General features: G+C 45.3%; 1 protein-coding gene across 4 annotated transcripts in view; it reads right to left on the bottom strand.

Annotated features, from left to right (window-relative positions):
- Positions 1 to 27574, bottom strand: part of hmcn1 (hemicentin 1) — a 725933-nt gene that overhangs the window by 385792 nt on the left and 312567 nt on the right. For all 4 annotated transcript variants that reach the window (XR_005945469.1, XM_041207700.1, XM_041207701.1 and 1 more), the window contains exons 17-19: positions 22008 to 22103; positions 11014 to 11141; positions 4133 to 4277 (exon numbers count right to left, since the gene is read on the bottom strand). Coding sequence is in view for 3 of the 4 variants with exons in the window: in XM_041207700.1 (XP_041063634.1) it covers positions 4133 to 4277; positions 11014 to 11141; positions 22008 to 22103 (369 nt within the window). In the remaining variant the exon portion in view is untranslated. The remainder of the gene's footprint in view (positions 1 to 4132; positions 4278 to 11013; positions 11142 to 22007; positions 22104 to 27574) is intronic.

Below are 27574 nucleotides of genomic sequence, written 5' to 3'. Positions count from 1 at the left end.
GAGTTTTTTTCAGTATGATGTGTTTGAATGAGATTAGATTGTTAGAAGTTTTTTTTTTAAACTTCATTTCAAAAACATCCCGAGGTCTGCCAATATTGGACACTGGATGAGTGGCTATGTAGGATGAATTGAGGGGGGCATGGTGGAATCATGGGATGGCATGGGGAATCTGAAGGGATATTGGGTGGCATGAGGACCTGAATTGGGCAGGAAGATCTGAGGGGGCATGAAGGGGATATGGAGAGTGAATTAGGGGGTGAGAGAGTGAGGATTTGAAGGCCTAACATTCATTATTAAACTGCACCAAGGTGCCAGTAAACAGAAGTGGGAAGTCAAGTCCGGCCAACCCCCAAACTCCACTGCAGTCTCTGGCCTGCCTCAGGAGACGGTGGGCCTGCCTTCATCTCACTCCCACCCCTGCCCCCCACCCCCCCCCGCAACCACACCAGCCCTCACCCCAGAGTGAAAATATTATGGCCAAAATTTTTCCCTTGATGGGCGGTTGGGCTCCACCAGCTTGGCAGCGGGCGGGCAACCAAGTTCCGCCGCCAAAACGGGGCCTGCCGCCATTTTGAGTGGGCGGGCCAATTAAGGCCAGCGCTATGCGCTTCCTGTGTGGGGGGGGGGGGGATTCCCCATCTGTCAAAGTGCGCTCTTTCACGCATGCGCGCGAAAGAGCACACTGCTCCCTGAGACTAAGTGCTGTCTCAGGAAGATTATTGATAATGTCAAAAACTTGAAAAATAGAAAAATTATTAACATGTCCCCCTCATGTGACAATGTCACACGAGATGGGACATGTTAATAAGAAGCACATAAACTTTATTGAAGTTTTTAAAAACGGACATGAAACCTCATCCCGCCAGTGGATGAGATTTCATGTATTATCAGAATCCCGCTGGAGCTCCTGGCCTGCCCGCCAGCCTTAAGGTTGGACAGGCAGGACTTTAATTATTTTAATTATCCTGTAAATGGCCTTAATTAGCCATTGACAGGTCGGCGGGTGGACAGCTGATTTCGCTGTCCGCCCACCTTCCTCATTATTTAAATGGGCTGGGATGACATCGGGGGTTCCTCCCGACGTCATCCTGCGTCATTTTCCCATTGGCAAGCGGGCCCCGCCCCCAAATCGGTGACGGGAAAATTCTGCCCTATGTGCGGGGACCCTTTATATGGCCCTTTACATGAAGATGGGTCTGCCAAGCTGGGAAATTTCCTGACTCAACATTCTCACCTCGCCAGTGAAAATCCAGCCCCATCTATCTGTAATGACAATTAGATCTACATCATGGGAAGAACAATTGGGCACGATCAGCAGGTCCGTGATTGGCCAGGAAATGGACTGATAACTGCGATCGCTTGCTGGTTGGACAATTAACGGCCAGCCAGTGTGAAGCGTGTGCTGAAATGCTCAGCGCTGCTGGGGTGAGGGTGGGAAAGGGGCGGGCACTGACATTAGTGCGGGTGCGAGCGCGCACTGAATGAAGGCTCCCTGAAGGCAGAGAGCTGCCTCAGGGAGCTGAAGACTTGAAAACAGTTAAATAAAGTTTGTAAAATAAGGAAAAAAAATGTCCAAGCATCACAGTCACCTGAACATATATGTGATAAGAATGCTGCCCTTAGATTTTTATTTTTTTTATTTAATAATGGAAACTGCATCCCGCCCTTGGATGAAGTTTCATAGAAAATGCAAAGTCTGCCTGGCCGATTCGCCCATCAGCCAACCATAAGGTTGGACAGACCACGAAAAATCGGAGACAATTATAACTTTAATGACCTTAATTGTTGGCAGGCTCGCTTCCAACTTTTGTGCGGTCATCGCCAACTTAAATATTTGCGAACGCAGGACACTTGCCTAACGATTTCGCATGCAATTGGATCCGACCTAAAAATTCTTCCCCATTTATCTCTCTTCATGCCACTAGCTCATCTATCTTATTGCAAATGTTTCTCATTTTTAGATAAAGAGCCTTTAATTTTATTTTTTTACTATTGTTATTTGTATAGACAAAATTTGCTGATGTACTATTGCCATTAGATCTCTCTCCTACTCTATATGTCTTTCCAATCACTACAACGTTCTATTGCCTTCAAACGTACCTCCCAAATCCACAATCTGCATCACCAACAGCAGATGTGTGGAAACATCATCACCCACAGGCTGCCCTCCATGTCCTGGCTTGGACACACTTGTTTCTTTACTGATGCTGGGTCAGAATCCTGGAACTCCCTACTCAACAGTACTTCCACCACACAGACAGTAGCAGTTCAAGAAGACAGATAAGCACCACCTTCTTAAGGGCAACTGGCATTGGGAAAATATCAGCCTTGCTGGTGACGAGATCATCCCACATATGAATTTTTTAAAAATAGCCCCAAGCTTTTGACAGCCAATAAAGTGTATTTGAAGTCAAGTCATCAGAGAGAATTTGTGGAGGTAATTAGTGCACTGCAAGTGCACTAACTAGAAAGGATACTGAATTGAAGGACTAAATTATTTGATTTGGTAGAGTTGTTTTGGGAATAAATATTGGCCAGGAGTGGTTATTAGTTTCCATTCAACATTTCACCTAAATCTCAGGTTTCAAAGGGTGCCCGCAGTGGAAATGTAAGTAAATAACCTTGACTCAGTGGTTGCATCCTACCTCTGAATCAGTTGATTAATAATTCAAGCCCATTCAAGAGCCTTATAGAGTGCTACAATGTCAGAGGTGCCATCTTTCAGATGAGGCATTAAACCAAGTGTCAATTGCCTGTTCAGGTGGGCACAAAAGATTTCACAGCACTGTTTAAAGCAAAGCTGGGGAGTTTTCATGGTGTCATGCCCAGCCACCAAAACTAACCTGGTCATTTGTCACCTTTCTGTTTCTGAGCAAAATAACTGGCACTTCTCACTACATTAAAGCAGTGGCTACACTTCAAAGGCACTTCTCCCTACATTACAGCAGTGGCTACACTTCAAAGGTACATCATTGACTAGCAAATGCTTTGCAACATCTTAAGGATGTAAGGGGTGCTATATAAATGCGAATTCTTTCTTTCTTAAATATCAGTTACCCCATGGGTTCCAGCAGTGGAGATTATGGTTTGGCAAATGAGAGCATAGTTGTTTCAGCTAGCTCTCGCACAAATTGTCATGAATGAAATACAAGCATAAAGATAATGTAAAAGAGACCAACTTGATGCTAATTGTATTGTCAATGTCAAAAGACCTTATGAAGGGTCCTGGAATAGGGAGTAAATGGTGGACCTACATCAACAAATGCATTAACTTCAAGGAAAACAACACTTGCAAAGAATTACAAACTTACATCTGTGTCGTGTCAAAGCTATAAGCCATAGTTTTCCTTTATATAAGGATGAAGTCAGCATACTAAATGTTTACGCCCAGACAAAGACAGTATAAAGCTATAAATGGCCTTATAATACAGAACATGAGGATATAATCTTTTAATTGGAGCTAAATCATTTACGAGTGAACTCAATGTGCATTTTTCACAAAAAAGGACAGTGAAAATCTAAAACTCACTTCTCCAAAAGGATTTAGATGCTGGGTCAATTGAAACCATCACAACTGAAATAGAGTTTTGTTAGGTAAAGGTATCAAGGGATATGGAGCTGGGGTGGGTAAATGGAATTGAGGTACAGATCATCCTTAATCTAACTGAATGGCAGACAGGACTGAGGGGCTAAATAGCTTACTGCTTTTCCTATGCTTCTTTGTGCAAATACGATAGTGGAAAGTAAAGGCATAAAAAAGGTTTATCGATATATAATTAGCAAAAGGAAAGTTATAAAAGAATAAAACCAAAAAAATGTTCCTTTAACACACAACATAATTTTCTATTGTTGCCCTTGAATGACACATCTGATGAGCTTAATACATTGCACAAGTATTTATAAACAATGCAAATAATTTTGCATCATTTTCTTTAACAGGTAACAACCATGTAATACAGTACAAAGTCAATAAGTAGTTTTAAAGAATACATACAGACAGAAAGGAAAAAACTGACTGGTCTATTGAGCCAGTGCTAAACAGTCACGACATGAAACAAAGCATTGAGACTTCAATGTTCCCTCCCACTGTCATCATGTAATCTCCTGAAAGAAGCAGTTGAATAGCACTTACCAAATATATTCACAGTAGTCGTTCTGTTCTTTGTTCCAGCCACATTACTGGCCACACATGTATACTTCCCACCATCACGTAGGCGAATCCTTTCAATATGAAGACTTCCATCTCTACGTATGGTCACATACCCATCTGATATCACCTAGGGAAGAGGTGGTGAACTTTTCAGCAATGATATTTAACCAGCTCATGCTTTCAGAGGCTGGTAGTTTTAATGGTAAGACAGTGGACTTTTAATTCAGAAGAGGGAAATAGGTACAGAAGTTTAAATCCTACCATAAAATATTGATCGTGCACAGAAACTAAGGAGAAAGGTTAGAGTTTTGGGAATAACTTTTTCACTGGAAGCGTTTTCATCAATGTTCTTCTCCCTTCTCGTATTTAAGTATGAACTTGCCAAACATCATTCCCATACAAATTTCTCTTTCTTCAGCATCTGCCTCTGGTTCAATTTTCTGCCCTTTCCGAAATGTCAAGCTTCCTCTTTTGGAACCCCTGATGATCATGATGTCTCAGGGATAATCGCCAGCCTGCTTTTATCTCTAGATGCTGACCAACAGCTGTAAATTGCCAGTTTTTTCGGCTTTAGATTTCAGATTTCTAATCTTTCCTTCTTATCTTTTTCTTTGGAAGTTTAAATCCTGTCTCCAATCATATTTACACACGCCTTCCCTCATTAAGCAACTTTTAAGGTGGGGAGAGGAAGAGGGTGGTAATCACTGCATCATCTTTAAAAGATTCGACTGTATCTATACACAAACAAATGGTGTAATGGCTGATTCCATCTGGAGCCACGAAAGTAGCAATTTTCATTTTCCATTAAATGTATATTTTAACAGAATGTCAATGTTATAAAATCAAACCTTTTTTTCCTACTTCATTCATTTCATAACAACATTATGTACTCTGGAATCAGACTTTGCCCAACCTGACACAGTGTAAGATCCTCATCTACTCCATCCCAGAAATATACTATTTCCATTCTCAACCATGTTCCACCAACAGGAGCTAGACAATTCCCAATACATTTTTATGACCGCTGAGTGCTGCTGGTGTGTGCCAGATAGTAGCTATTTTAGTGCTTGGGGTGTAAGGGATGTAAGGCAGGGGTAGCAACTCTCACAGTCGGGCACACTGCATTCTTTGGAGTGATTCACGCTGGGTCTTCACCTTCACCCAGTTCTCAGCCTTGGCTCCAAGAAGTTGCTAGCGTGCAACAGCAGCCACACCCTGGTACCTGCTTCTACAGGTGGGCTGAACCAGGTGAGGATAGCCGTGGGATCTCCTACCCTCAACGACGCAGGGATTTTTCCAAAACAAAAACAGAAATACCTGGAAAAACTCAGCAGGTCTGGCAGCATCGGCAGAGAAGAACAAAGTTGACATTGAGTCCTCATGACCCTTCAACAGAACTAAGTAGAAATAGGAAAGGGATGAAATATAAGCTGGTTTACACCACTGTAAACCAGCTTATATTTCACCCCTTTCTACTTAGTTCTGTTGAAGGGTCATGAGGACTCAAAATGTCAACTTTGTTCTTCTCCGCCAATGCTGCCAGACCTGCTGAGTTTTTCCAGGTATTTCTGTTTTTGTTTTGGATTTCCAGCATCCGCAGTTTTTTGTTTTTATCTCAGGGATTTTTCTACCCCGGCACTCGAAGACTGATTCCAGTAGACTGGCAAATGAGACCAATTTAAGGTCCAACAATCTTGAAGGTGGGTCAGCACCATGTTGTAGAATGCCTAGAGTGTTCTGGTCACCCACTGCATCGGGATCTATCTCCAGCTGTCTAGACTCGTCTTGCCACTGGACCAAGACAGGTTAGGACAAAAGAGGAAGGCTGACAACACACAACTCTCCCTCGCTATAATCTAATTCACACACAAATCATATTCATCATCTTTCTGTTTACATTTTTTAAATTCATTCATGGGATGTGGGCATCACTGTCTAGGCCAGCATATATTGTCCATCCCTAATTGCCCTTGAGAAGGTGGTGGTGAGCTGCCTTCTTGAACCGCTGCAATCCATTTGGTGTAGGTACACCCACAGTGCTGTTAGGGTGCTCCAGGATTTTGACCCAGCGACAGTGAAGGAACAGCGGGCGATATATTTCCAAGTCAGGATGGTGAATGGCTTGGAGCTGAACTTCCAGTTGGTGGTGTTCTCATACATTTGCTGCCCTTGTCCTTCTAGATGGTAATGGTCATGGGTTTGGAAGGTACTGTCTTAGGATCATTGGCGAGTTCCTGTAATGCATCTTGTGGATGGTATACACTGCTGCTACAGTGCGTCGGTAGTGGAAGGAGTGAATGTTTGTGGAGGGATGCCAATCATACCCACAGGAATCCTACCAAAAACAACAGCTGATGAATATGGTCATCTTCACCTCGAAGGAGAAACAAGGAAACTTTTGTGCTGTCTGATCATCTCCATTAAGAACTGGCTATCCAAACTAGCTTCCCACATGATCCTCAGGAGTGGAGCAGTTTTATCCTGTTGGTGTGCTTAGATATAAATCCACATTCCTAAAGTGAAAAGACAGGGCAGTAACCCACCATGCTGCCTAATTAGCCATTGACTAATGTGCCATATTTTGTCTGTTTCTGGAATATTGCCAAAGGAAATTGAAGTAGAGACCCACTTAGCCAGGTTTCCATCTGCTCTGCATTTGAAGTTTATTTCTAGAGTCATCCCAGGTGTGTGCAGGGATTTCCTGCCTTAAACAGGTGGAAGTATGTGAATTTTCCTGGTTTTCTAGTGGCAGACATCTAAGAAGAGGATTGCCAATAAAGAAAAGGATGTTAAAAGGTTGCTGCTTGGGTCAAGAATAGGCCATTCAAAATATCTGAACCCAAAAATTCAGCTGGTTTTAGGTATGTTCAAGTCTGGTTTGCTTCAAAGGTGCATTGTGGGTGGGGAAGGGAAAGGTTAGAAAAGGGAGGAATATCAATCTACAGTGTTTGCTGCAATCACTGACTGCTGTATTGGATACATTGCTGCTCTGCAGTGGAATTTTTGGAGTGGGGTGCTCCAGGACTTAAGCTTTTCTCATAATGTCTTGTACAGTGACACATACCCTTTAATTATTCTCGTGAGTAGCAGAGTGCTTAGTGTGGGAGGTGGAACATCTGGCAAGTACACTCCCCCCATTGAGGTGCATATCTCCTGTTCACTGAACCCTGACAAGCACGTATAACTATGGGAGAGACTTCATGGATTACATCCTCACAACTTTGTGGAATAAGGTAGCCTTAGAAGGGAGAGGCCTTTCCAAATATTTTGGGATTATTACATTTTATAGCGTATGTCATTTTACCTCAGTGTATTTCAATGAAACTAAAAGTGCAGCTAAATTAGTACACATTATGGGCAGAATTTTCCCGTTGGCGTGTGGGGGGCGGGCCCTGCACATCATTGCGTAAAATGACACGCGGTGACATCCGGCAAGTGTCCGATGTCACCGTGCGCCATCATGATATTTCGTTGGGCGGGTGTGCGATGATGTCCGGCGCACGCCTGCCATTAATTAATGGGCCACTTCAGGCCCTTGACCCACCAATCGGTGCTGATTTTTTCGGTGCCTGTGCAATTTTTGGGTCAGGACATTGGGTCAGGAGCCATCTTTGGGAGGACAGGCGCAGGCACAAGGGGCGCAGGGCCAAGAGGGAGTCCAAGGTGGAAGGGGCTGCAGAAAACACCACTATCCTACCGCCAGGGTATGCAGGCAGCGAAGCAGCTACCTCAATACGACTGAGGTGCAGTGCCGAAGGAGGATCCGTTTCTCAAAGAAGACAGTCAACTATATCTGTCAGATGATTGGGCCTGAGATCTCTGCTAACTGTGTGGGCGGACACCCCATGCCAGTGGTTCTGAAGGTCACAGCTGCCCGCAACTTCTATGCCTCTGGCTCCTTCCAGGGGTCAGTGGGTGATCTTTGCGGTGTCTTCCAATCAGCTGTCCACACTCTGATGCTCTGTTCAGGTGTGCATTGACCTTCATCCACTTCCTTTAGGACCAGGCAAGCCAGACACAGCGAGCCAGAGGCCTTGCAGCCATTGCTGGTTTCCCCCGTGTCCAGGGTGCAATTGACTGCACACATGTAGCCATCAAGGCGCCAGCAGGTGAGCCCGGTGCCTTCATCAACAGGTAGAGCTTCCACTCCACGAACGTGCAGATAGTGTGAGATCACAGGATGCTGATTCTACAAGTCTGTGCAAGGTACCCAGGCAGCTCCCACGATGCCTACATCCTCAGACACTCCCAGGTGCCGGGGCTCTTCAGTGCTCCAGCCCGGCTGGATGGATGACTGGTGGGTGACAAGGGCTATCCCCTCAGAAGGTGGCTCATGATGCCTCTCCGCCTGCCAAGAACAGAAGCTGAGCAGCGGTACAATAGGAGCCACGGCACCACAAGGGCTGTGCAAATTGTACATGGACTCTCTCTGTGCACGGCCCACCCCAACCAGAATGAGGCATATCAGGTCTCCTCACCCCACTGCTGCTGAACACTCACACAAATGTGCTAGGTCTGTTCCCCAATACCCCCCGCCATTCTCCCACCCCCCCACCCCCCTCCCCGCCACCAGCCACATGCTGTCTAGGCACCGCATGGTATATCCTTCCATAGCAAGGAGGCACAAGCACATGGAGCGCAGAGGGTAGCAGACAGTTCATTGCCACGCCACCTTGAAGCTCCCCTCCCAGCATCTCATCACCCTGACTTGGACATGTCCTACAGTTCAAGCACAGCACCTAGGTGCAGCTCCTCCAGGTTGCCCACGGGTCTCAGTGTACCACATGCTGCGGGTGCAGAACATATCTCTTCACCACCCTCTTGGGCTGACTTCAGCATCGGCAGTATCTGCTGGCCCACCCAGCAAAGGACATATGCCGTCAATGATTCAATATAGTCACTACACTCAGACTTGAGGGATGGGGGGGCAGCAGGGGAAAAAGCCGACCTGCTGGGTTAGGTGACCAATACTGATCGCACTCGCCGCCGCCCGCCCACTCCCACTATGCATGGGAGTTATGAAGTATGCTGGGCAGCACGGACCAGATCACAAGCAGCGATTGGGGGTCTGCGCCAGCCCACACTGGCTCCCGCTCTGCCCCCCACAAGCCAGAAAATTCTGCCCTATGCTACCCACTAAAGATTGCCTGAAGCCTAGTATTATTTTAAAACAAATAATAGCATATATAATTTGAATAAAATACTCATAATCTTGCTTGGTATCACACGTTATCATTGCCTGATCTAGTGCCAACACTGGACATCTAGATTCGTATAAGTGTGGAAACAATAAGATTTATTTTCCTTGCTGACTTTATCACAGTTCTTTGTTTCTCTTCCATTTTCCAGTGTATGGATGCTTGCTCACTGGTTTGTGGATAGCAGTATTGAGGGAAGGAATATATTTGCGTCTGTCACCCCTGTTCAGGCTTGAAATCTTTAGTGCATCAAGGTACCACCAGATATCAGAATTCCTCACTAAACGCATTAGAGTACAAACATTGTGGCAAAGATGTCTGAAATTAAAGAACACACAGGCTTATCAATGTATTAAATACAGCGGTATGTTGCCAAAAGGTAAGTGTGCCATTTTCCTTTGTTCAAAACCTATACTGCTTTTGCTGTGGCCCAGTAAAAATTACTGGCCACTTGTTTCAGCAAAACCCACCATAGAATTATGGGATTTTACAGCAAAAATGATCATTAAGCTGCTTACACCTGTGTGGATTCTATAAAAGAGGTATCCACTTAGTCCCACTCCCCTGTACTTATCCCATACCTTTTTAATCTTATATTTTTCAAATATTTATCCACTTGCCTTTTCAAAGAGATTTTGAATCCTGCTTCCACAAATGTTTCTTTTATGGCACCGCATATCCTAAAAACTCTGCATGAAAACAAATGATCTAACCTCTCTCTTCCATCACACTTATATTGATGATCTTACATTTATGCTTGCTATATACCAAATCACTGACCAATGGAAATAGTTTTACCTCAGTTACCTTATCAATACCAATCACCTCTATTAAGTTTCTTCTTGGCCTTCTCTGCTGTAATAAAAATAATCCCACTTTCTCACCATAATTAACATTCTCAACCCTAGTATCATCCAGTGAACTTATTTTGTACTTTCTCCAAGACTTTTTTTTTCGCAAAAAAGGCTTTTTAAAAGCGGACAGACAATTTTAATAGCAGCCTAACAAAGATTTGTTTAAATATGGCATTACTTCTTTGCTTTTGTGCTCTGCTTTTATTTATAAAATATGCTTACATAGCCAACCAACTTGTCCTCCTATTTTAAAAAGTTGAGTACTTGAACCTAAATTGCTCTGCTTGACATTAAAATAATTATAAGTTAAAATAATTTCTAAAGCCATGCTTCACATTGATAGGATCTTGATACAGTTCAATTCCTATCAGTCTTATATATGTACAGTTCCTGAGTTTTGTGTCAGAAAGGTCAAACTTTACGCAAGACCAGTGGGTCCATGGTCATGGTGCTATGTGATGACTCTGTGCCTCCACACAACCCTCTTCAATTAGGAGCATAGGATATTTCAACTTTAAATCTTCAAGAATGCCATCATGCCAGTTTTCAGCTGAGCCAACAGGAAACTCTCCATTTCCTGTTAGATATCCCGCCAAGAGCAAAAAGACTCCCCTAGTCTCCAAATTTCCTAGTCTCGAGTTCCCTAGTTGGGAGTTCAATAGTCTACTGTGACAGCTAGTGGGACAACCTTCGCTGTTTTTTTCAATACATTTCTACTAATGAATTACATTCAAGCCCCAAGCTCATCTTAAAGACAACAGGGTAATGACCATTTCCCCATTTAACAACTGTGTTTTTCTCCTTTACTTACCTTGAAATTACTTTTTATCCAACGCCTTTCTGGGAGTGGATTTCCAGCCAATAATACGCATGGTAAAGTGAGTGGTTGTCCCTCAATGATGTTGACAACTGCTGGTCTGATTCCAATCAGTGGCGTAACTGTGGGGGGAAAACACCTAACTGACTAAACTATGTAATGATAACTTGTATAATCACATCAGTAGAGCAAAAGGCTCTGGACAGCTCAAACAATTGTTTAATAGTGGTTACAATAAAGAGCCCTACTATAATAAAAGTTCATATCTTAGTTGAACAGGTTGATTATCAACCTGCAAATCCTTCAATATGCTTATGGTAGGCGGTAAGAATTAGAGAGACTCCTGGTCAGCTATGCTTGATGCAGAATAGCGCCCTTCAAGCTCTAGCCTCTGGTTACAGACTAGCGACCTGTTCCAGGAAAAAGTAAGCTACAGAAAGAGACATAAGCATGTACCTTGTCTGCCTCACCCGCCTCTAGGGAGAGAATAGAGAGAGAGAATATGCATTAAATTGGTTCTCTTCCAGAATCTTTAGACAGCGTTGCCATGCGAAAGTTGAAATACTATGCAAGTACACTCTGTTTCCATTTCATTTTATAGACTAATGTTTACTTTTATGAAAATACTGCTTTGTACTCTTGATTTGAGAGTGCTTTTGTTGGTTTCCCCAACTTGTGTTTAATGCTGTAGAATTGCAGATCATTACAGCACAGAAACAAACTATTCAGCCCATCAAGTCTATGCCAGTGTGTTTCTCCCTTTGATCTACCTAACATAATCCCACTCTCTTGCACACTCTCCTTTTTCCTTTAATATTCCACTTTTTCAAGCAATCATCACATTCAATTTTAAAATAATTTGTCAATTCTGCTTCAACGATAGTTTGTGGCACAGAATTCCACATTGTTTAGTAGATACAGATGTCATTCTCTCTCTTATATTTCCTCATGCCATACCAGGCAATGACGCACAATGCCACCTGATGTATACTATTGCACTTTACCAAACTACAGATGACAACTGTGTATGCAACATTTAACTACTACAATAAGTCATATCAAACTTGACAAATCAGATTAGGCTATGGTTTCCATTGGAGTTATGCTAACTCCAGGAAAATGTAGAAGAACATATATTGAAAACTGATCTTCCTGCTCTCTGCTTGCTGCCCCAATTTCTGGGATTTTTTTTAACAGAAAAAACAGGCATGTAAGGACAGACATACCATATGGAAATGTGCAAATATGCAAATGACAGAATCACACCATTCTATCTATTTTTCATTATTTATGCTATCTGCTCATCCCTCAAATACAATGGTGCTCTCTGTGATATCGTGGGTGGTCTTTTCTTTTGGACAAGGGGCAGATCTCTGCTTCCTGCAGAAAGCTTCACTGCGTTTCCTGGACTAAGAACTGGTAATCAGGAAGATAGCCAAGTTTGAATTTCAGTTGAGGCTGGGAATTGTACTCCATCCCAAATGGTATCTTGTGCTATACAGATATTTGGGTCTATTCATCCCAGCTATCATTATTAATAAGGAACATGTCATGTAAAAAATAGCTGGAAATAAACATGAAAAGTTATGACAATGGTCAGGTAACAAAAACCTTCAACCCTATCTGATAATATGTTAGGTACTTTAAATGGTGATGGCCACTAAAGTTTTATCCTTACTTTCAATTAAAACTGGCCAAAAGTCACAATAATTCTTTTTTTGTTGTTGTTTCAAACCTGCACTTGAAATATAGCCAGAAGCTCTTTCCCCTGGATGTCTGCACACTCCATCCTTTAGGAATCCCCTCCTAGGGGTGCTTTAACTGAGAATATTTAATGGAGATTTTCCACTAGTCCTACTTCCATATGTATGGCACTCAAGGGAAACATTCCAATGAGCAAGTCTATTCACTGAGTCCCAGGACTGACGTTTCAATCTGTGACTACCGTACTGCTACTTAACTGCACCTAAGGGAGAAGTCATATTGTCCTTAAACAGTGGTAAGGCCTTAATAGCAAATATGTCAGTGAACATAGTTTTTATTATCAAGATGCTTTAGCAACAGTTCCAAAAGTTGCAAACATTATATGCAAAAAACTTTTGAAACAATCCAAAAATGGCTTATTAAACACATTATCGCTTGACGGGAATCTTTAGCTTGGAAGCTGCAGCGTCCTCTAATTCTTTGCACTTACTCAGTTAGACTAAATTTGAAATAAGAAATTGAAATTGCAAAGCTTTAATTTTAAGTGTGAGATGTTTGTGCTCGATATCTGTAGTCAATATTACACAGATTATTCTTACTCATGGATCATGGCATATTTATATTTATGTAACTGAGTGAATTGTGTCTCTTCTTTTAGCTGTTCTATGTTTGTCTAATAGAGGTTTACCAAAATAACCTAAACATTGTTTTGAGAAACCTGTTTTTAAGAGCTTAAAAGTTTGATGATTTTAAAATCAGCTCATCTGACCACATCACTGAATTATAGTAAAAAACTATCTATAACTTTCTTAAAAAGTGTCCTGTCTTTTTTACCTATATTCCTTCTGGGTTACAGTTCTACAGGAACTAAGTAGTCATTCTTTATGTGAGTCTAGACAGTGCAGGCAGATGACACTAGTTGACTGTGGAGGATGTCATGTGGAATGTAATGCTCACCTGATGTTCACATATGTGCAATTCCAGCAAAGGTTCATTGCCCTCATTAATAATGCATCCTGGGAAACGTGCTGGATCGCTGGTAGGACGGCCTCTGAGTTGCCCACCCCACTGTCACCTCAGACCTTCAGTAATCCAAGCGCCATATTTAAAAGGTGCCCCTGCACAGCGCTAGCACTCTCTAAAGCATCGGAAGCTGCTGCAAAGTCATGGCTGCCATAGGGAGGAAAGATATTGCCCCCAAATTTACTGATGTCTCCCTCGGGCACCTACTGGACCAAGTGGAGGCCAGTCATGATGCCCTCTACCCCAGTTCTGGGCGAAGACCAGCAAGCAAGGTCACCAATCCAGCATGGGGGGCAGAGGCAGCAGTGGTCAGCACCAACGCCCTGAAAAAGAGAACAGCCACCCAGTGCCGAAAGCGGATGAATGATCTTCTCCATTCCACAAGGGAAGTCACTCTTCTCATCACTCTCAACTCACACACACACAAACCCATTACACATTCACAGGGATCTCACTCACTGCCAGTTCAAGGGACATCACCATTCACTCTCACACACATGCCTTCATCTGCCCTGCGGATCAAGTCCTCATCCCGTCCATAACACCACTCACCCCCTACACATGCCAGGCATCTTCTCATCTGGCCTGGCAGGTATCCTGCTTACACCCTCTCCATCTGTATTCACGTAGGACAAGCTGGCACGCAGACTGGTGGAGGAATGCCCGACATCAAGGTCTTCACCGACTTTGCGATTAGAGTCATCCAACTGGCCCATGATGATCTGGATGTTCATGTGTTGACAGCGAGGTCGGCGGTGTTCGGCCAAGTGAGGATCCAGCAGTGCAACATCCATCAGACAACCATGCTGTGAGTGAGTTCCCTATTCTGCAGTCCCCTGGCATGCACTAATTTTATCTCCTTGCTTTCACAGACACATCTGTGGAGCAGTCGAGGGTGTCCATGACCCAGGTCATCCACTCAAGCTCCGAAGACACCTCGGAAGAAGAATCAGATGACATCTAAACTGACGTCCCATCACAGCACTCATCCTCTGGGGGACCTAGTTCTGGAGTAGCCTCGGGGTCACAATCTGTTGAGCACACCGCACTGTCTGATCCACAGCAGGCAGAGGCAGGAACTTATCAGAATTCTAGCACTTGGAGGACTGACAGAGGCCAGAAGTCTGCTGAGTCTAAGTCAGATGAGTCATCTCTGGACTCACTCATACTTCAGTTCCTGGAGCTGCAAAGACAAGCTCAGGAACATCAGGAAGGGATGTCTGCTACAGTCCTCAGATTGCAAGGCACAATGGAGGAGACCGTCGGTCTTCAGTCTGAGATGATAGCATCGGCATGCCAATGCACCAAGGTCAACACTGGCAAGATGGAGGCCTCCATGGAGACCTTGGTCCAGGATATCGGTACTGCACTGCTGCGCAGGCTGAACTCCATCGCTGATGTCATAGTTGGCCACCAGCAGTGTCAACACAAAAGGGGCGGAAGGCAGCTTGATTCACTCCAGTTCCATCTTCTCCTCAAGGAGTCAGCCAGGGACCTTTGGGGACCGATAGGGAGGAGGATCAGCAGGTGCATGCTCCAGGCCCATCCACCCAGGTGACTCCAGGAGTGTCTGGCCCATCCAAATCCCTCCTTCCTGTAACCCAAGCAGCTTCAATTCCATAGGCCGACGAAGGTGCCACTGGGACACAGAAGCACCCCAAAAGCAGGCTGGGGCCCTCCAGGTCTCAGCCCTCCAGAGGATGCCTGCCAAGGTTGTCACAGACAGGGCGTAGCAGTCAGCAGGGCGCTCCAGCTCTGCTGTGGATGTCAGGGGAAAACCAAGATGTAGCAGCAGGATTAGGCAAGTTAAGAAGATGTAACTCTTTCTGAGTCAAAACAATTAAACTAAATTAACAAAATTGGGATAAATCAGGCACATCCCCTAATTCAGGTCAGCTGTAAAACCAAGAACAAAGTTTAAAGGAAACTTACAAACTTTAAATCAAAATGTGATTAAAGGGGTCGATAAAGCACCTCAGTCCCCGTGGTGCCCACCGAGCACAGAAGGCCTCGAGTGTGCCAGCAGACACCGTGTGCTCCCTCTCCAGGGACATCCGGCCGCGAACGTAGCCGCGGAAGAGGGACAAACAATCGGGTAGGACTCCCCGTCGATCGCCCACTGCCTGGACCTGTTAATGGCCAACTTGGCCAGGCCCAGGAGCAGGTTCACGAGGAGGTCCTCCTCCTTCCCGACCCCCTTCCACACCGGGTGTCCATAGATCAGGAGCGTGGGGCTGCACCACCTGGACACGGATGTTAATCACTTGTACATAATGTTCACTATTGTAAATAAACTCCCAAGAATGTCTCCCTGCCTATGGCTCCCTGTTCTGATGAGTAGTGTTCATGTCACGAAAATGTGAAACCTTGGTTCCTGCACAAGACAATGACAGGTGTCTCAGTTCAGGTCCTCTTCCCTGTGCTGTGTGCAGCCTTCAGGCCAAAGTGACGGTCCAGCTTCACACTCACTGGACACATTAGTGATGTCCACACCTCGATGGTGCTTATCTTTGCTGCCAGAATGTCGTGGGCAGACAGAACTCTACGTGCTCTCAGCATCTTTGAGGTGGGGCTGAACCCTGCACCCCACCCCACCCCCATCTTCCCAGGTCTCCTCAGCATCTGTGACCAGTGGTGCTGTGCTCCTCAAAGGGTCAGGTGCTAAATGCTGACAAAGGATCGGGCGCATCTAAAGTTTCATGGCTGTGTCTCCATGATATGACCCTGATCACAGAGCACAAGTGAACTGCCCTCAACCAGACAGGAGTCAGACATTCACAGAGGCAATTTGAAGCTCTATGGAGTCCTCACTGCATGTCATCATCATCCTCCTGGAATCTAGCGATTATTAGGGCCTCTGCTGCGTCTCCATGACATGAGCCTGAGCACTGAGGGTACGTGCACTGCCATCAGCCACACAAGAGTCAAGCATTCACAGATGCAAGGTGAGGATGTCAAGACTGTCCTCACTGCATCTCATCATTCTCCACGAATGTTGCAGCTATGAGGATCTCTGGAGTGCGCCAGCCTCGTCTGGCCAGTGTGATGGCCTCATCGCCAGCATCCTTGCCTTCCAAGGCCTCATCACTGTCATCCCCTTCGATGTCCTCCTCATTGGAGGAGACATGCAGCTCCTCCATCTCTTCCTCAGGCAGATTCCTCCCCCCACCGCCCCTCAACACCCCCCCACACCACCGTTGCCATGTCAGCTTGTGGAGCATGCAGCAAACAACGATGATGCACGGCATCCTCAGTGGACTGTAATGCAGTGCTCCACCTGACGTGTTGAGGCACCGGAACCTCATTTTCAAAATGCTTATCACTTGCTCCACCAAAGTCCAGGTTGCGGCATGAGCCTCGTTATACTGTCGCTCTGCTGCAGTCTGAGGCCACAGCACAGACATCATCGGCTACGTCCTCTGTAGGTAGCCCTTGTCCCTGAGGAGCCAATCCTGCAGCCTCTGTGGACCCTGGAAGATGTCAGGGATCTGAGACCTACTAAGGACGTAGGAGTCATAGACGCTCTTTGGGAATCATGCACAGACCTGCAAGATGCATTTGTGGTGGTCGCACACCCAGCTGAACATTTAGCACGTGGAAGCCCTTGTGGTTGACGAAGTTGACTGCGTGTTGCCATGGAGATCTAAGCAGCACGTGAGTGCATTCGATGGCATATTGTTCCTCTCCTGCCCATCAAGATGCCCAATGCCAACAGAGCCAAAAAATTCTGGCCATGGAATGAAATTGGAAGCGCTGATTTTTTTAAGCTGCATACATTTTTAAGGGCAGGAGATTTAAGTTTAAATGCCTAGAAAGCTTGACAGTGCCACAGAGCTATTCACTTTTTATGCACATTCATGCCTACTCTTAACAATCCCAAAGGGAACCTTATCTTTTCCAAAGGGGTACCCTACCTCTCCAAATAAATCCGGCAGATTTAGACCTTTTCCTCAAAGGTCTAAAATGCACAAGTCATGTTTTGGACATCCCACTAACAAAAATTGTAACTGTTTGAAGGCAGCTGGATGTGCAAACTATAGGCACCTGTGTTCCGCCTCTGCTGAAAGTGGTAGGTGCTGGGTTCGGGGGCGGGACTTTCGGAATCAGGGCCTCAGCACCATTTTGGCTAAGCCTTTCTATTCCTGTGAAAATTCAGTCCATTGTCATTGTTTCCTTGTTATTTGCAGGAATGCGGCAACTAGTGGTGGTCCCAGTGAAGGTAGAAGGAGGGAAATCCCAATTGGGGTGATTTGGCCTCAATGTCTAGATTTGGCAGCATTCTCTGCCATAATCTGATTTCAAGCAGAATTGCAGAGGAGAATTCCAGCCAAGCAGTAGTTTCCTGTTGCATCAGAAAATCTCAAAGGCTTTGCTTTGACAGAACATGTTAAAATTTATGAAGGTGAAAGGACATTGAAGTTAAATAATGATTTGGTGTCCAAAGATGTAATACAGCTGCCAGCTGCAATAATTTACATTTCTCATGTGTCCTCAGGTTAAAAAAAAAAATCAAGATCTTATATTCCAGGATGGTGGAAAACATATGAAAATCAATTGGGCAGAAAGTTTAGGAGAGAGTGAAAACATGTTCAAAAGATTTTGAGAAAGTATTTAAAAGCAGGGAGTGAGGTGGTGTATTTAAGGTGTATTTAACTCTAGTGAATAAAGGCCTAAACTGCCCAATCTCTCCTCATAATACAAGCCCCGCATCTCTGGAATTAATCTAGTGAACATCCTTTGAACCGCCTCAAGTACAACTAATCTTCCCTCAAGTAAGGGGACCAAAACTGTGCACAGTACTCCAGGTGCAATCTCACCGATGCCTTGTACAGTTGCAACAACACTTCCCTGTTTTTATACTCTATTCCTTTAGCAATAAATGCCAAATTTCCATTTGCCTTTCTTATTACCTGCTGTACCTGCATACTAGCTTTCAGCGATTCATGCACGAGGACACCCAGATCCCTCTGCACTGAAGCATTCTGAAATTTCTTTCCATTTAAATAATAAGTCGCCTTTTTATTCTTCCGACTAAAATGGATAACCTCACATTTATCCACGTTAAACTCCATCTGCTAAATTTTGGCCCATTCACCTAGCCTGTCCATATCCATTTGCAAATTTCATATTTCTTCATTTCAACTTACTTTCCCATCTATTTTGGTGTCATCTGCAAATTTAGTTATAGTACCTTCTATCCCTGAATCCAAGTCATTAATATAGATTGTAAATAGTTGGGGCCCAAGGACCGAACCCTGTGGCACCCCACTAGTTACAGCTTGCCATCCAGAAAAAGACACATTTATCCCGACTCTCTGCTTTCTGTTGGTTAGTCAATCCTCTATCCAAGCTAATATATTATCCCTAACTCCGTGTGACCTTATCTTGTGAAGAGGGTAAACAAAGGATTGGTCAAAGAGATGCATTTTAAAGAAGGTCTTAAAAGGAGGGAAGGAGATGGAAAGACAAAAGTTTAGAGAGCAAATTACAGACCATGGGGCTAGGCGACTGAAAGCCAATTGTGAGATAAAAGGAGGAGTTGCACAAGAGGCCAGAATTAAAGGAATATAGAGTTCAGGGTTTAGCCGTGATAGTTATAATGCTGAGAAGGTTACAGTCTATTCCCATATTGGATCAGACTAACCATTCAATTTTGTTTACTTGAAAGAGGCTTCCAAACTAGAAATTCCTGGTGTTGCAGGAATTTTGCTTTTGAAGAGTTGCATTACACTTTTCAACAAGATAACCAGAATGTATCAATTTGAGGGCAGTTACAGTGTAAAAACAGAAAGCACAGTCCATACCTCTAATCAGATGTATAGACACTTGTTTAACCCATGTGGTGACCCTCATGGAGAAAGAATGCGTCACCTTATCTTTATGCTTAATCACCCAATCCCACAAGAATGTGAAAAGTCTCTTGTTTAGATCTTTCCAATTCTTATCCTAACTCTAACCAGCTAAAGAAAAGCATGTAAGGGACTGAATGCAAGTTCTTATTTGGTTGGATTCAAATGCATTTTACAGGTCTTTATACTCTCATAAGGATCTGTTAAATTTTTGCAAAGTTAAGAAAAAACAGTAAACACAGATGCACCCAACCTGTATAATGTGTATATGAAAACTAAATGTCAGTCTTGTATTTGACATGTAAAAAAGCGAAGTTGGAAAAACTTCTAATCATGAAATCTGCCATAACATGTGTTTGTTTAACAATAGTAGACTAATGATGTGTTTGGATTGATTCAGAACCATTGTGATGTCAATAGGAAATGCAGAGATTCACTTAGAGTGACTCACTGATCTTCCGCTGTGAATTCAACAGTATCACAGATGGCAGTCTAAATATGTTTAAAAGATGAACTCAAGATATTTGTGTACATCTATATTAGAACAATCAGGCGTGTTATGTATGAAAGTGGGCCAAGCAAATTAAATTTGGAGTGGCAGCAGTGTGAATATTGACATTGGTGCACATGGGATACACGGGAGTTGTTTTTAATCAGTTACATATACATATATGTATATTTTTTGAACTTTATCATGTTTATAACTCTATCAATGTAATTTAAATACAAAAGGAGGTTTTTTTAAATTTTGCACTAATACAGGAACACCTTTTTTTGTAATTGAGACAAACTGGCTAGTAAAGCCCACATAAACAGCATTATCAAATTTGAAAAGAATGGTACAACATACAATTAAACAGCATCTTTAGCATAGAAAAATGTCCCAAGGCATTTTAATGAGGCATGAGCAAAGAATGGGTGCTAAGCTAAAGGACTTAGGAGACCAAAAGCTTGGTCAGAGCTGAGTTTTAAGGAGGGTCTTAAAGTAGGAAGGAGGTTGGATAGGCATAGGGGTTTAGGGAGGGAATTCCAAGTATGAATGAAGGCAATGAAGGGACAAAATTGCTGGAGGAGGGAAAATCCTTACCTCCTTCAGTATTTCCTTCCTACAATTACTAAGGTTGGGATTTTCCAGCACCGTCGTGGCAGGTCCTGCCTCAGGAGATTTGGTGGCTCAGCCAAAGGTCCATTGACTTTCGGTGGGACCGAATGATCCCTGCAGTGGACGGGGCTGGAAAATCCCACACTTGGGATCACTCAACCTTTTCTTAAAAAAAGGTAATTACACAAGTATCATTATCAGGCAACCTTGAATATCTTCTTGTGCTTGCATAGCAAATCTCTGTACCTCACTAGAAATTTGTATTCTTGCTTATTAAGATCTGATAGCAGAGAGAGACACCATTTAATATGCAGTTTTTAGCTGATTTTTGTTTACAAACATATGAACATACAGAAAAGACCATCTGGTTCATCAAGCCTGTCCGCACCGTCATCATGAGTGAAGCATCATAAATATACATGCCTACCCAACAACAATCATGTAATCTCTCAAGAAAAGCAAAAAAAAACATAGGGGAGAATTTTCTCCTTGGTGGGCGGGCCAATTGGCTCTGTGCTGCCATTTTACGTGGCAGGCCAATTAAGGCCTTCCCAGAGTGACGCACGGCCGGTAGCACTCAGCGCTACCTGTGCATGTGCGCAAAAGAGCGCAGAAATCTCCTTGAGGCACAGAGTTGCGTCAGGGAGATTAAGCTCATATTGAAATATTTAAATAAAGGTAAAAATTATTTAGACATGTCCCCTCATGTGACAGTGTCACATGAGCTGGGACATGTTTATGAAATGTGAATAATTTATTTATTTAATAAAACCTTCAGCAAACCTCTTCCTGCCCGTGGATGAGGTTTCCTGAAAAATGCAAAGGCCGCATGGGCTCTTTGCCTGTCCGCCAACCTTAAGGTTGGATGGGTAGAATTGATAATTACATTAATTGGTTTTTTATTGGCCTTAACAGGCCTTAGACAGTTCAGCAGAGCCGCCTCCGGCATGCACCCGCAGAACGAAAGATCTGAATGACACGCGGTGACGTCGGGAGGCACACCCGTGGTGACGTCGGGAGGCATGCCCGCAGTGACATCGGGAGGTACACCCGTAGTCATTGCATGTCATTTTTAGCATTGGATTGAGAGGCCCACCCCCACATACCGACATGAAAATTCTGGCCATAAAAATTGAAGGCCATTAGGTAAAAATATCCGAAAGATTCCTCTTCAACATCCTTAGGTGACTGAAAATCAGATGGGGACCACATTGACCATTTTTATTTTGTCTAATGTTTGACCTACCTTTTATAAGATGTAACCTCTGACCCAGCCAGCAATTGGTTTTTACCGCTATTTGAACACTTACCTAGTCCTGTGACTGTCACTGTGGCTTGAGCCTGAACCTTTCCAAACTGGTTTTCAGCCTCACACACGTATGTGCCTTCATCATCCACCCAAAGATCTGAAACAATAAGGTTCACATATTATTAATGAACCCAATTCCACTCATTTATATAAATGGAGGCAAGAACAAAATTTACTCCTAACGTTTATCGTTCTGACACTCTGAGCTGGATTTTGCCATAAGCTTCAGGATCCCGAGGACATGATTGAATGGGGGATCCCAGGCCAGGAGCAAGACCAGCAGTGTAATCTCCCCAAAGGTGACCTCCCAATTGGCCGCCTCCACGTCTGCTGTTCTGTAACAGGAATGCATCGGGAAGCCATCCCAATGCAGAACTCCCATGCTTTGCTCCCCTTACCTAAGAAGGATATACTGCCATAAGAGGGAGCATAGCCGAGGTTCACCAGACTAATTCTTGGGATGGCAGGACAGTCCTATGAGGAGAGATTGAAGAGACTAGGCCTGTATTTTCTAGGGCAGAGTTTTGCCCTTGGCATGCGGGATTAGCCGGGGTGGACGCGTGCGGTCAGGAAGCCAACTGCCACCTGTGATCGGCTGTGCACCATGGCTTTATGCGGGCGGGCCAAATAAGGCCCATCCAGTGTAAGACGCAGCTGCAGAATGAGCGCGAAGGGGCAGGTGGTCAATGTCCACCGGGTCCAATGGTGACCCGACAGCCAATTCAAATGTGACCTCAGCAGCACTTGAAATGCTGCCACTGAAGGATGCGGAATTGTGACGGAGAGCATTGTGGGTGGACAAGGCAGGCGGGAGGGCAGGCTGGTGGGGCATTCAGCCCTGAAATTCTCCAATGAGTGCCTTGCTGCCCTCCTGGAGGAGGTGGTAGCACGGAAAGAAACCCTTGTCCCCAGGGACGGGAGGAAGAGGGGCACCCCCCCCACCTCACCGAAAAGGCCTTGGAGGAGGTGGCATTCAGGGTCAGTGGCCTTGATGTGGTGAGGTGCAAATGGGTTCAGTGCCAGAAGTGCTTCAACAATCTCCTGCAATCAGGAAGGGTGAGTACCGTGTTGGCATGGATCGCTTTGCAGAGCAGATAAGAGCTGCCCATCTCCACATGGACCTCAGAGGCGAGTGTGAGTGGCAAATGTCAATGAGATAGCATCTGGCCAAGGGGGTGAGCCCTGGCTGCTTGGAATGAGTGTCTTGCAACTCCAGCATCACGAATTGGCTGAGACTTGCGAGGTATTCCTCAGGTGGGGTTGGCCAGGCTGCAATGGCGATGCAGGCAGAGAGTGGACTAATCAATGCTCCTCTATCCTTTCAGGAAAAAACATCCCATAACAGTACTGGCAGGGGACCACCCCACTTACTAATCCTCACTCTTTATGAGCAGGAGGCCCTGGAGCTGGAGAGGTGCCATGCGCCTAAGTCAAGCAGATGCGATGAGGTTGGGGTGCCACAGGGCGGTAAGGGTGCAGTGCACTGGGGTGAAAATGTTGGTTACTGCAACCATTGCACTGTTGTCTCTATATTGATGTGAGCCTCGAACCTAGAATCCCCATTGATGGTGGAAAGACGAGGGCACCTGATGCGTATCTCTGCCTCATGACAGTAACAATGTGACAACTTAAACTAATGACATGTCCTTGTTCTTTCTTTTAGGCTCACCGCCAGCCCTTCAGGATGAGGAGCCTGAAGGCCCACCCCTGACCCAAGGACCACCATGCTCAGCATGCACCTGCATCATACCCACTCTCTCAAGCAGGCACCAGCACCTCAGTGGGCATTAGATCGCCGGCTATTATCTCGGTGCACATTGGTGAGAGCACTTCATACTCGCTTAAGGTGCAGGCGGAGGCAGAGTGTGCCCAGGGCGCCGACAATCGGAGGACAGCTGGGGACCTGGACAATGCTCAGTCGATGGTTGATGATGGGCCTCTGGAGTCATCCATGAGGCAGCAGATGCTGGACATCCAGCAGGAGGATCTAGCGGAGATACATGAGGAATGCATGATTCCATGGTCTCTGTAGCGGAGGAGTCCTTGTGGAGTGTGAGCAATGCGTTGACCCTCAAGGCTGAGCGCAATGCCTCCTCCATGGAGAGTGGCAACTCTCATGGAGAGGCTCCTCCTGGAGCTGAATCAGGGGTTGCTGGGAAGCGCTCAGACCCGCAAGCCCTCACACCGGCAATGACCTCAGGTGGTCAGTGTCAGTGTGGGAGATAGATTGGGCACCCAGTATTCCAGCTAGGTGCCCATGCATCAATAGTGAACAGGGGGGTCCAGAGCGGCACCACGTTGGCACACGTGCTGCCTGTCGTCTCTGCGAGCTCCTCTCAGGGCGCACCGCTGATTGCAGCAGCTCCTCCGCCCCTCTCCAAGAGACCGTGGCATTCGATGAGACTGCGGCAACTGGGTGACACCTGCCGAGGCACTGGCTGCTCCCTCCAGGTGGGGCCAGCACAGGCTCCATGGGCCTGAGGAAGCCTGCCATAGTCATCAAGTCCAACAGGACAGCAGAGTGAGTAGGCTGTCTCCAATGCCAGTGCCAACGATGCAGGGTGGGGGGCACCTAGACGTAGTACCCGCAAGCGAAAACTTAAAGCACCTTAATTACAACGTGGCCTGATCGTGGGTAATATTTGTTTGCTCCATTTTTCCGTTCTGTGTTTATTGGTGTGATGGAAAACTCCTGTCAAGTTTAATTTGTAGAATGTTTGCCAGGCACCAGTTAATTAAATGTGTTTCTGTGCAACTGGCCTCTGGATGCTTCATTTGTTCTTCAGGTGCAGGGTAAGCCATGATGTTATGATGGACATGTTTCTCCTTAAACTTTATTGAAATGGCACATTGTTGTTGACCAGGGAGCTAATCTTGCTAGGGATCGAGTATGGAACCTGCAGCCCTGGCATGTGGTAGTGGCTCTTATTTGGTAGGCTAGCTGAAGGTGCATTGGATCAAAGCATCCTGGGTGTCCCTGCCTCCCTGGAGGTTGCCCAGGTCAGCGTCTATGCTCTCAGCGTTCTCCTGACCATGCTCATCCTCAGACTCATCATCTGTTGCTTGCGTAACTGCATCAAGATCTTCTTCCTCCACTGTGTCCCCCCTTTCCAGTGCCAGATTGTGGAGAGCACAGCATGACAGCATGCAACCACTATCAGTGACACAAGATCTGGGGGGTATTGGAGTGCGCCTCCTGAATGGTCCAAGCATCGGAAGCGCATCTTGAAAAGACTGATGGTTCTCTCCACCATAGCCCTTGTGGAGGCATGGCTCCTGTTGTGCCACTGCTCAGTCTCTGTTCTTGGGTGGCGGAGAGGCGTCATGAGCCACCTTTTGAGGGGATAGGCCTTGTCACCCAGCAGCCATCCACCCAGTCAGGTTGGAGCACTGAAGAGCCTCGGCACCTGGGAGTGTCTCAGGATGTATGCACCATGGGAACTGCCTGGGTACCTTGCACAGACTTGTAAAATCTGCATCCTGTGATCACACACTATCTGCACATTCATGGAGTGGAAGCCCTTCCTGTTGATGAAAGCACCCGGCTCACCCTCTGGCAGCTTGATGGCCACATGTGTGCAGTCTATTGCACCCTGGATGCGGGGGAACCCAGCAATCACTGCAAATTCTCTGGCTCGCTCTGCCTGGCTAGCCTCATCCGTATGATAGTGAATGAAAGTTAATGCACGCCTGAACAGAGCATCTGTCACCAGCTGATTGGGACACTCCACATAGATCCCCCACTGACCCCGGAAAGAGCCGGAAACACAAAAGTTGAGGGCCACTGTGACCTTCAGAGCCACTGGCATGGGGTTTCCACCCAGTCAGAGCTGGTTTCAGGGCTGATCCTCTGCAAGTGGAGTTCACTGTCTACCTTGAGAGACGGAACCTCCTTCTGCACTGCACCTCAAACATACTGAAGTAGCTGCTTCGCCACCTGTATTGGCGTCTTCTGCGGCCCCTTCTGCCTTGGACTTCCTGTTGGCCCTGCGCCCCTTGTGCCTGTGCCTTTCCTCCCACAGGTTGCTCCCCTGAAGGCTGAATGGGGAAAGGTAGCCTCCTCTCCCTTCTGGCCCTCCTCAGAGGAGGTGCCTCCAGCGGAGACCACAATCCCCATTACCAGGGTAAGGGAAGGCTGTCTGATACATGGAAGGCCCCACATGGTGTGAATCCTCCAGGGGCCTGGAAAACAACACTGAGTCCTGAACTGAAATCTCGTATTTCTGTCAATGCAGCTCTGAAGCGAAATGAAGATGTCCTGTTCACACAAGCAACCAGCAAGTTATATCCTAAACTACAAACTACTTGCATTTGCAAGCTCACTGACTCCACCTAACCCATGGATGAGGTTTTTGAAATTGTGGCCTGCCCACCTGCCCACTTAGCCCGTGCGACGGCTGAAAATCGCACTGGTTACGTAAAGTCTGAGACAGTTGGTGTCCCAAGGGCCTTAACTGGCTATTCAATTAATGGCAGGAGGGCCTCCATCTTCATCGTGCATCTGCCTACCAAAATATCGCCAGAGTGCGCATCGACATCGGCACACTCTCGGCCAATGTCAATGTGCTTAATTTCACGCTCGGGTGTGTCGGACACATGCCCGCAACCGAGCTAAAAATTCTGGCCCCCAAGTTTAGAAGAATGAGAGGTAATTTCATTTTGAAACTTACAAAATTCTTAAGGGGCTAGACAGGGTAGATGCAGAGAGAATGTTCCTCCTTGGCTGGGGGTTCTAGAACCAGGGGACACAGTCTCAGAATAAGGGGCAAGCCATTTAGGACTGAGATGAGGAGGAATTTCTTCTCAGAGAGTAGTGAATCTTTGGAATCCTCTACCCTAGAAGACTATGGAAGCTCAGCCATTGATTACAGAGATCAATAGATTTCTAGGTTTTCTAGATGCTGAGTTAGATGATCGACCATGATCTAGTTGAATGGCAGAACAGGCTCAAGGGGGTGAATTGCCTACTCCTGCTCTTATGTTCCAATATCTTCAAGCCTGCCACCACATGGCCAAGAAGATTCAAACCATAATTTTACTAGTGCCCTCTCTTTATTATGAAATATTAGAATATAATTCTATGACAGAATTTTTTAGGCATATAAACAAGATGGGCTATCTTAAGAGCGCAGATCTTGGCTTGCACAACATTGCATGATCTGCTGGAAGTCACAACCAGTACTAAATTCATGGGCGCTGTGACTTCCTGAAATTACATTATTAGTTAGGATTCCAGCTGCTGAGTAGAGTCACATTGAATAGTTTATGGCTGTTAAAATTAGCAGCCATAAAACAAAGAATAGAATGATAGTACAATAGGCTTGTTTTTCAAATTGACAAACTCTTCGGTTTAATACAATATTTGGATAATCATTTTGCTTTCACAATTAAAAATATTACTAGTTTAGAAGTAATCAAATAAGTACAGGAAAGTAATAAATGAAAGAAATTACAATTAAGCAACATTATTACTAATTCTTGGGGCCTGAATATAATTTGAGAATATAAAAAGGGAAGAACACAAAAGCAACCTAGAACCTACTCAGGTCGCTGCATTTAATTCTGACC

Source organism: Carcharodon carcharias, chromosome 16 (assembly GCF_017639515.1).
Source record: "Carcharodon carcharias isolate sCarCar2 chromosome 16, sCarCar2.pri, whole genome shotgun sequence".
Lineage (NCBI taxonomy): Eukaryota > Metazoa > Chordata > Chondrichthyes > Lamniformes > Lamnidae > Carcharodon > Carcharodon carcharias.
The sequence above is the reverse complement of the archived record's forward strand: the minus strand, read 5'-3'. Positions and strand labels throughout refer to the sequence as shown.